This window comes from Mytilus edulis, chromosome 1, assembly GCF_963676685.1.
Source record: "Mytilus edulis chromosome 1, xbMytEdul2.2, whole genome shotgun sequence".
In the NCBI taxonomy this organism is placed as follows: domain Eukaryota; kingdom Metazoa; phylum Mollusca; class Bivalvia; order Mytilida; family Mytilidae; genus Mytilus; species Mytilus edulis.
In genome coordinates, this window is record NC_092344.1 from 2488436 (window position 1) to 2499012 (window position 10577).

The 10577-nt window shown below is 32.2% G+C and overlaps 1 protein-coding gene across 1 annotated transcript in view; it reads left to right on the top strand.

The window, feature by feature from the left end:
• LOC139521654 (helicase ARIP4-like) overlaps positions 1 to 9697 on the top strand; it is a 29108-nt gene extending 19411 nt beyond the window's left edge. Inside the window, exons 16-20 of the mRNA XM_071315148.1 lie at positions 9 to 82; positions 507 to 602; positions 2009 to 2196; positions 2672 to 3063; positions 4628 to 9697. Coding sequence (XP_071171249.1) covers positions 9 to 82; positions 507 to 602; positions 2009 to 2196; positions 2672 to 3063; positions 4628 to 6012 — 2135 coding nt within the window. The 3' untranslated portion in view covers positions 6013 to 9697. The remainder of the gene's footprint in view (positions 1 to 8; positions 83 to 506; positions 603 to 2008; positions 2197 to 2671; positions 3064 to 4627) is intronic.
• Positions 9698 to 10577: the final 880 nt, after the last annotated feature.

The following is a 10577-nucleotide window of genomic DNA, read 5'->3' on the forward strand; positions in this document are numbered from 1 at the left end:
TATTTCAGATCGAGTAGTTGATGAGTTACAGCCACAGAATAATTTCTCCAAGAGACATGTTGATAATTTACTCCATTATGAGGTATGGTGTTAAAATTTGACTCTGATATATTGGAAGTTTGCTTGTTAGTTTCAAAATAGCGAGATTTCTAGTCAGTTGAAGATTTTGATTTCTGTGCTTTTTTTCAATGTAAAAATAGCTGATCTTTAACATTACATCACAGAAAATTAATGAATCAATGATGAAAGAAATATCTGCCAATAAAGAAGAGCAAGAAATGCATACCTTATTTACATCTAGTCAACTAGAAATATTCTTGGATTACTTCCCCTTAATCAGCAAAAATACAAATCTAGTTGAAGATGAAATGGAAACTATTAGCTCTTTTTTCTCATACATATAGATTTATTCAAAACAGGATACATGTACATTATAAACCCGGAATAGTTAAAGATTATTATTAAATCTATGTGACTTCTAGAATGCTGACTATTTATTATTTCAGGATGTAGAGACAGATCCTTTGGATTTTTCTGACTGTAACTATGGAGACGAAGCATTAAATAATGTCCTCAGAAGACAAGGTCATTGGTTAACTAAGGTAAAATTATTTGGGGAAACAACAATGAGAATTAAATATCTAATGATGCTTTCTTGGTGATTACGATGTGAATTATAATACATGTAAATCCTATAATTCAAATTTTGAAAGTTAGAAATCAATTCCTGAATTTTAGTTAGTTTGATGAAAAGGAAATAGATAATGGTAAGCTTCAAAATCTGTATATCATTAACTGATAGTTTTTTTGAAGAAAAGTGTGAGATGGGGTAGATTAAAAAAAAGTGTAAAAATTTCAATGCATCAGGCTATAGGTGTAATATCACCATTGATTTAACCCTATTTGATTTTGTTAAATTTGCACTTTTTAAAAAAATATGCAGACGCTATCTTTGTTTCAAATAAAGAAATACTTGGTACGAGTAAAGTTTTGTCCTGTCCAGTACTATAGAAAAAATTTCACATTACATTTAATTGCATACAAGAAAATAACCACCACTGGAAGTTAACCAATCAAATTTCTCCCCTTATCTAACCTGTGTACAAGGTTTAGGAACCATGTAACCTCAAGTTTACAAAATATTCTATAGAAACCCCAAATAAAAAAATAATAGTGATTTGAAATACCGAAGACATATGCTTATGAAACAGAAATGTTTTACTGCAATTAAATGTAGGATTAATTACCTACAACTGTCAAATTCAAGGAAATATTTTTTTCAACCTATTTTCGTATACAACCGGATCTGATGTACAATGATTTGGTGGTATTACACCTATAGTAGCATTCTTACAGTTAAGATTTGATTAGACAGTTTTTGTGGTAGTCATGTAACTTTGACCATGACTTATACTCTTGAAACACAATGCCACCTTTGAATGAAATTCCTATCAACTGTTTCAGGCTCAGTAGGATTGTATGTCAAATATATGTACAGTAGTCTTGCTATATTCTCTTTTTTGCATTTCACTGAAGTTATTTAACATTGACTATCCTTTTCATTATTGAAGCATACTCACACATTGTGGCTATTCCACAGAATATAGCTGAGGGAGACATTTGGCTACAGAATATTAATTTTGTGGGTTTTCTTTCAGAAACCATTCACCCATGAGTCACTGCTGATAGACAAGTTTTTCTCTTTCAGAAACCATTCACCCATGAATCACTGCTGAAAGACAAGTTTTTCTCTTTCAGAAACCATTCACCCATGAGTCACTGCTGATAGACAAGTTTTTCTCTTTCAGAAACCATTCACCCATGAGTCACTGCTGATAGACAAGTTTTTCTCTTTCAGAAACCATTCACCCATGAATCACTGCCGATAGACAGGTTTTTCTCTTTCAGAAACCATTCACCCATGAATCACTGCTGATAGACAAGTTTTTCTCTTTAAGAAACCATTCACCCATGAATCACTGCTGATAGACAAGTTTTTCTCTTTCAGAAACCATTCACCCATGAATCACTGCTGATAGACAAGAAAGAGCTGAGATTAAGTAAGAAGGAGAAGAGGCTGGCTAAACAGAGTTATGTAATGGAGAAGAAGCTGAATTTGACTTACTCCAGACCGTCCTATGCTGCATTCTATCCTAAGGCAGGAGGAGTTCCTAGACCCACACATCACCCACCTTGGTAAAATATTTTAATTCGTCAATTATCATTGTATTGTATACAGTTTGTCCTTTCTTTCTGGTTTTTACCTTGAACATCAATGAAAGAAAACTCTGAATTAGAAAATGCACCTGATTTCAAGCAAAGGATTGGTACACTGATACAATTATTACATAAAACTCTATTGTGAACACAAACCTTGAAACAATAGAGTAAAATTTATTTGTATTCCTATTCTTAATTGAAAATGGACAATTGCCACAACCTTAAAAAAAATATAAAAATTTTCAGTTTTTTGTTACAACCACTGACAAGATTCTGACTTAAAACATGCACACATTAACTTACAGCAAAGCCAAATTGGGGATATTTTTTTATACAAGATAAATAAAAGAACACACGGTCAGCCTTTCATTATATATTGTGGACATTGGGTATGAGAGTGAGTTTATTTTAGTTTCTTAGATTTTGACCTGTTTTTGTCACTATTTGCCAGGAATCAGCCAACACCTTTCAATCGTCCAGTAGCTAGTGTAAAACCAATGATGACGACACCTGTTCCTATGAAACCTAAAGATGGAGTCTCTATTATACCTCAAACAAAACCGGGTGTTACTGTCCACAAAATAGTAACTACAACAGACATTACGTTGCCAGGGACGACCACCAACACCCAATCAGGTGTATCAGCCAGTGGTGGTACTCTGGTAAACAAGATACCAGCAGGACAGCAAGTGTTTGTTATCAAGACACCAAAAGGAGTTTATATAAGGACAAAGGAAGGAAAGATATTTGCTGTCAGAGCTAAGACTCCACTACTTAGTGGTATATCTACTGAATCAACATCATCTGTTACTACGGTTACTATCAAAAACTCAACAGCCACAGGTATAGTTTGTTTTTAAAAAGCATTTGTTTTTACTATCATCATGTATGGCCATTTTGTTTATCTTTAAAATATTAAGAGTGCACATGTTTTTCATTCTACAGTTCTTGCAAGATCAAGTAAAATTATAAATGTATTTGCCTGATTTTTGTATTGAACATTTAGTTAATTGACTAAGCATTGCTCAAATGCAAAATTTAAATGGAAATGCAGTATTTAAATCGAAGTTTAATAGCTAACCATCTTACTTAGAAATTTTGATCCGGGAAAAAGTTCATTTTCGAAAACACAGTAATACTATAGTGTTATTAACTGGCTGTTTCTGTATTGGCACTGGTATAGATTCAAGGTTTGCTGTATTGGCCTCGAGACCCGTAGGGTCGAGGGCCAATACAGCTGACCGAGAATCTATACCAGTGCCAATACAGAAACAGCCAGTTCATAACACTTTTATTAAATGATTATAAGAGAATTAAAAACCGGAAGTGAACGTCCCGTATTAGCCCATGGGCCAATACAGCTTTTTTCCCGCTTTTTTCTGTATTGGCCCTGTTTTTTCCGTTTCAAAACTTTAAGACATTACAAAACATTGCACATCATTTAACCTGTTTATTTTATGACTTTAATTTAAAAAATATTATACCAATGTTTTTATGCATAACGATACTTCCAGAGTTAAGTAATGGCGTAAGAAAATTGAAAACCGGAAGTGAACGTCCTGTATTAGCCCTAGGGCTAATACGGCTTTTTTCCCGCTTTTTTCTGTATTGGCCCTGTTTTTTTCCGTATTGGCCCTGTTCGAAGAGCAATATTAAATCTTGATTTATATCGACAGTGGAACGTTTTTAGTATTGCACATGCTGATTTATCCGTATTAGGGCTTATTTGCTCATATCATTTAATAAAATGAAATTCAGCCCACTCTGTCAGCTAATCTCGATCTGTCTTATAACCAGTTTAAAGCGTACAAATACAGTTATTTTTTAACTCATTATAAATTGCTGTTTTAAAAGAATAATAGGGGCCTGTTTTAATATCAAAATATCAAAATACTTTGTTAATTTAATAGGAGTGTTGTATACTGTGTTAACAGATCTGAAGCAAGTTGTGTATATTTTCATGTGGTTCTTTGTTGTATTAGGATATAAGTATTACGATGCCCGGTATTACATATGGTAACAGTTTAACAAAACCATCAAGATTTTAAAATGTTCTTTAAATATATGGCAAATACTTTTTTCTAGCCCTTTTGTGCTTTGATTTAATGTCTTACCAACAAAAAAGTCAGTACAGTCATTTATAGTTGTAAACTTCTACCATTTAACTGCTCAGTATCACTACACAAATTAAAAAGAATAGTCACAACTTCAACATCAACAAAAATACTTTTATTTCATACATTACAAAACATACCAATGACACATTTAAATGCTATTCCTGATATTATGTGAGAATGATACATGCAATTCAACAGTCAAACCCATTTGATACAGCACTTACTAAATAAGATTTATAGACAAAACATTAATACATTGTATTAATTGGATTATATTTATACTTTTACAGTGGCACCAAAGGTTGGAACAGCACAGCCAATTATAGTATACCCCAAGACTGGTTCGGCTGTTATCAACAGGAAACCAACTTCACGACAACCTAGAGCTATAAAACCAAATCAATCAAAAAATAAAGCTGAAGTGAAAATAAAAATGAATTTGAATTCTGAAATAAAATCTGAATTGAACAAAAGTGGACCAAGTAGTATGATGAATCTGAACATAATGAAAAGCTCTGGGCCAGAAATTGACCCGTCTGTAAATATTCCTACAGAAATGGATATGGATCCTAGATCTGCTAGTGTAAGTGCTATTGGCAGTTTGCTGTCATTAGACAATGAAAAAGACACTTTGTCTAAATCTGGCAGTGAGCCAAATATTGCTGGATTAGATCCCAAAGACGGTATTGAAATGCTAGCCAGGTCAAATAGTCAAATGAGTATGGACAGTTTACCAGGGTCTAAACACTTGGTTGTTAAGAGCCTGCCTCAATCAAACAGTCAACCAGGACTGGAAAGCCAAACAGAATCAACTACTGAAAACATTTTGAATAGTGTGGTAGGTATAGAGAGACAGAATAGTTCCAGTAGTCAGATGAGTTCTGCTGATGAAGGACAGGTTCACTTTGACAATAATGACAGTCAGTTTGGCTCAGACATGGGGACATTTGATCAGTCAGACAATAGCAATAGTAACAGTCAAATCTTTGAGTTTGATAACCGACCAAGTGATCGTCAACAAGGTTTCCTGGAATCATTGTTTGACATGTCAGAGATTACTCCCTATCAGCCATCACGACAGGACACTAATCAATCCATGAGTAGAGTCGACTCATCAGCATCTATATCATCAAACATGGGTCATATAGACCTACGAGAAGACACTGACAAATATCAGGAGGAGGGTAGTGACAACTCGTTCATGTCACGCTACCCACGGATCGCTCCTAACACAAGAAACAATTATCCACAACACAATAATCCTATGCCTCATATGTTTAATCCAATGCCTGGATTTAACCAAGGTTCACCGCAGATGGGATACAATCCTATGTACACGCCATATCCAGTATTATTCCCTCAGAATTCCCATCAATCACAGCCGACCTCAACTAACAATGGAGCTGTTACCAACACAACACAGAGTGATTACATGTCTCCTATACAAAGTATGTCCCAGATGGGATCCAGTGGGATGATGGGATTTCCCTTCAGCCCCTATTCCTTCCCAATGCCAGCACCTTATATGATGGGAGGGATGCCTAATCCCTACATGGCAATGGGTATGCCATCCCCGTATGGACATCAAGGTGGCATGATGCCACCACCTAATAGTGCTAATGTGGGTCAACAACAACAACAGCAACAACAACAAACCCAGGACAAAACTACTTGAATACTATTTTATGTGTTGATCTTTATGTTTTAGACATTTTTGATATTTTATGTAAATGTTTTTTAGATCTCAATTTGCACAGTGTCAGATCATTAATCATTGTCTATTTACCATTACACAGCCAATGGGGTTTTCTATCATATTCTTGGAACTCTGCAATCAAAATATGAAGAAAAAATGTAAAAAAGGTGGACAACTCATTTCTTGCAAGAAGAACTGTAGACTAATACAGTACCTACCAAAGATAATGTTTTAATTCTTCTGCTATTTTATTTTGAATAAAATTGTTCGATAGCAATTCTAGGATAGAAATTTTATGTTAATTGTCGATTTTTGTAAGTTTCATATAACAATAAACTGAAGTTATAGTTAACAATGACAAGGGCAAAGGAACTTGTGAAATTATATAAAAACTTGTTCAAGAAAATGGAAACAAGATATTCCTTCCTAAAGTATTTGATTGGGAATGAAGTGAAAATATATTTTTACTGCAATGTTTTATACAACTACTGTAAGTTTTATTGTATGAGCATGATGCTTGTTTTTGATGTATATAAATACGATCAATTTGTATACACAACATACACATTAAAATGACTCAACTGTTAAATATTTTAATGCTTGTTAAACATGCATAATATGGGTTTATACCGTACCAAATTAAATTTTTTTGTTCTTCAGATTTTCTGAAAAATTTGAAAAAAAAGTCTTTTAAATAATAAAAATCTCTTTTTGTTATACATCAATTTTTTGGAACCTCAGCAATATTTTTTTAATGTAATTGATTATTTTTTTTAGAAAGATAGAAAAATGAAATCTATTTTTATAATACATTTTGTTTTTTTGCTACAGAATTTGTTTTCTAAGAAAATACTTAATATTTTTTAATGCAAATAGATTTTAAAACAACAAATTATTTTAGTATGGCTTAATTTTTCAGTTTTTCACTGTATTATTGGTTTTTTTTTATAGTGAATGAAGAAAAGATATAGATAAGCAATTTACTCAATACTGTATAAAGGATAAGCTATGCATATGTTAGCAGTATCATTGAATCAAAGCACTAACAAATCTTTTGTATGAAAGGAAATCATTCAAATCTCATATCTTTCCATAGTTATCTTATAAGGATTGACCGAAGTTACCTTCACTTATAGACTTAAAGTGGAGTTTTATTGATCAGTTTATTGAAAAGAGAAGATGTGCTATGATTGCAAATGAGACAACTCTTAACTAGAGACCAAATGACACAAAAATAAACAGCTATATGTCACTGTACAGCCTTTAACAATGAGAAAAGCCCATAGTTCATTATCCTTGATGCAGACACAAAACTTAGTGGGCTCATTAAGACAGCTTTACATGTGTGCAACCTCCCTCTTTTAATATTACTTTGCTGAAGGTCATTAAACTATGATTAATGATAAACAGATTTTGTCTAAAAATGTTGTGTAAGTTTGTGTAATATTATGAATATATAATCAAATGCAGCTGTAATTTTACCCAGCTCCAAAGGAGGGGTAATTTGTTTTACCAGTGTCGGTCCATTTGTCCCATGAAATTTCGGTCATATTTTTCTCAGGAACTTATACGAGAGCTTCCTGAAATATTGTATCAGGCTCCTTATGTTCATGTTATTTGTGAGGTGATTAATAGCAGATCAGTACAAACAGACAGAAATGTTGAAACTGTCAGTCATGTTTTCTAACACTTACAATATATTTCTAGTACTTTACCAAAGATAGTAATTAAATATAAAAACGTAATGTATTATAAACAGGGTACTTTCTATTGCCACTATCTTGTATGCCCTAGTATTGAATAATATGAAGACAAAAATTGTTTCGCAAGACAGTCATCTTCATATATTACTATGTACCATATGTAATTGATATGTAAATTTCCTGTAGTCTTAATTTTTCACAGATTTTTTCCCCTGGAAAGTAATGTAACAAATAGAATAATTACCCAGATTTATATTCCTCGAAGGAGAAATATTGTATCCAATTAGATGTAGTAGTAATAATAAAATACATGTACATTGTGTAAGAATGTTAATCTGCATAAAACATGTTATTTGTTTATCAAAAGCCAACAACTTTATTGTATGTCATCAACATTTTTGAATCACTGGAATAACGTCTTCATATTTTGCCAACATACAGGAGATGAAGATCTCATCATATAAACAGTCTGTATTTCCAGAAACAATATTTTGTCATTGAACCTTGATCTACTTTATGTCATGTGATTACCCTTTTTTACATAGTTTTACATGTTGTTAATATTTTTGTCTTGATATGAATGTTGTATTGCATGTCTTAGAATATTATGAAATGAATTTTATACTTGATTGAGGAATATATTCTCATAACATGTATGATGGTCAAATTCATTTTTTTAGCAAATTGAATTTAGAATGATGCACTTTTTTTGCATATTATGGTTTTTGATAAGATGATAGGAGCTTTTGAAAAAAAAAGCAGTTAAACATTTAAACTGTCACGACGAAACACCTATTTTCATGATTAAAGCATTAATTTTCCAAATTCCACCTGACCAATTTTGATTTAATTAGCGGTCAGCAGCAGCATCAATCCAAAAAATATCACTTGCCAGGAAACTACTTATATAATAGGGGTAATATAAATAAACATAAAACTACGGTACAAGAATTAATGATATATTGGTATGATAATGTTATATTCAAAGTATTCTCCAGATCTCCAGATTATTGGACAAATTAAAGTAAGAAAAATTGTACTAGGAAAATTATTTTCATTTAGAAACAGATAGAGAAAGTCAATTTTAATGAGGGTACATTTACGGTTTTATCCTTTATAAACAAACAAGGGATGAGGCTGTAATTCAGTGGTTGTCATTGGTTACTGTATGCCACATCTGTTAATTTGTTTAATCATAAATCAGTCCTTTATTATTTTTTCTTTGAATCCTTTCATATTTCCTCATGTTACAGCCATTTATAGTTGATTAAATTAGATGGGTTTTACTCATTGTTGAAGAATGCACAGTGACTTATAGATCCCTTTAATCTACATAATTAGGTCTCTGTTGGATAGTTGTTTCATTGGCAACTATACCACATTTACTTGATTTTATAACTATGTAAAGACTTGCTGAGGATTTTAGTGTCAAACATTGATAAATATTTATGTTGTTTCCTAGCTATCATTTCAGCATTCCTTGAAATTTATATAACTGTAATGAATGTAAACATCAATTGTGTACCCCCTTTTTCATGGGTGGGAAATCTGAATGAAAAAATGAACTTCAGGGACATGTGAATGTAAACATTAAATATTTCTTGTTGTAAGGCTTAAACTATTACATTAAAATGAAGATATCGTTATTTTAAACTTTGATTTCTTATCGCTAAGTATTTTTTATCAGAACAAGTCACAAAAATATTATAGTGCTGATATATTCATAGATAGAATTTTCATCACTAAAAAAACGCATTCAACTGCAAACATTTTACTGTAAAATGAAAAAAAAGTCAATATTCAAGCTCCACTTAAACATTCTGTTGATTGTATTTACAGTGAATGTTAAATAGTGCATTTAATAAAATAAAATGTGTAGACAAAATAGGTTGAATTTCTTAGAATTTAGAACATTGTATATTGTTTAAGACTTTACTTTACAATAAATGTTATAAAGATATTGTGTATATTGCCTGGACCTGTGACAATATTGTCTCTACTTCCACCACATTATTCATTATTTATAAAAGCAGCCAAGTGGACTTTGGAAAGATACCATTGATGGCAGTAGCTCTCACTAGCCTTTAAGTTTTGTTTTTTGCCATGGCTATGTTAGTTTGTCATCGGTTTGAATACTCCTTTGATATCTTCTGAGTCTTATGTATTTGATATATAAAAGTAAGATGTGGTTTGATTGCCAATGAGACAAATATTCCGGTGAATAGTTAGGAATCTGCTGAATGGCAGCTTCGCCTATAGTGATCAGTCTGTCCTTCCGTAACAATTGTGTCCACTATATCTAGAGAAAGGTTTCAAAGTTTATTTTTTTGACATGTATATTAACCATCACCAGAGGGTGTGTTATAAGGTATATATAACTTACTAGGTCAAAGGTCAAGGTCAAAAACTTTGGTTTCAGTTGACAACCCTATGTCCTATGCCATGGTAAAGATGCATGGCTAACCATGTTTTCATCATATATTTCTTATCAATTTTCCAGAATTCAAAATTATTCCAGATTCAAATAATTCCTTGTTTGAACTGAAAATCCATCAAATTGCATGAGGGATTGATAACAGTTTAATGTCAAGCAACGAGTACCATATGCATATTCATGATGTAAATGTGAATGTACTACACTTGATTTGCTTAGAATTTTGAAAGTGCTTATTGAGCTGATAACAGTACACTGGAAAAATGCCAGTTGCCTTAATAAAGCATATTATTCTCACTCTTAGCTAACTAGTCATGCTGGGGCCTTCAATAGCCAACTATACACTAGTTCTAATTGAGTTACCCTCTTTAAATAAAGAATTTATTATTATAATTATAACAGCATGG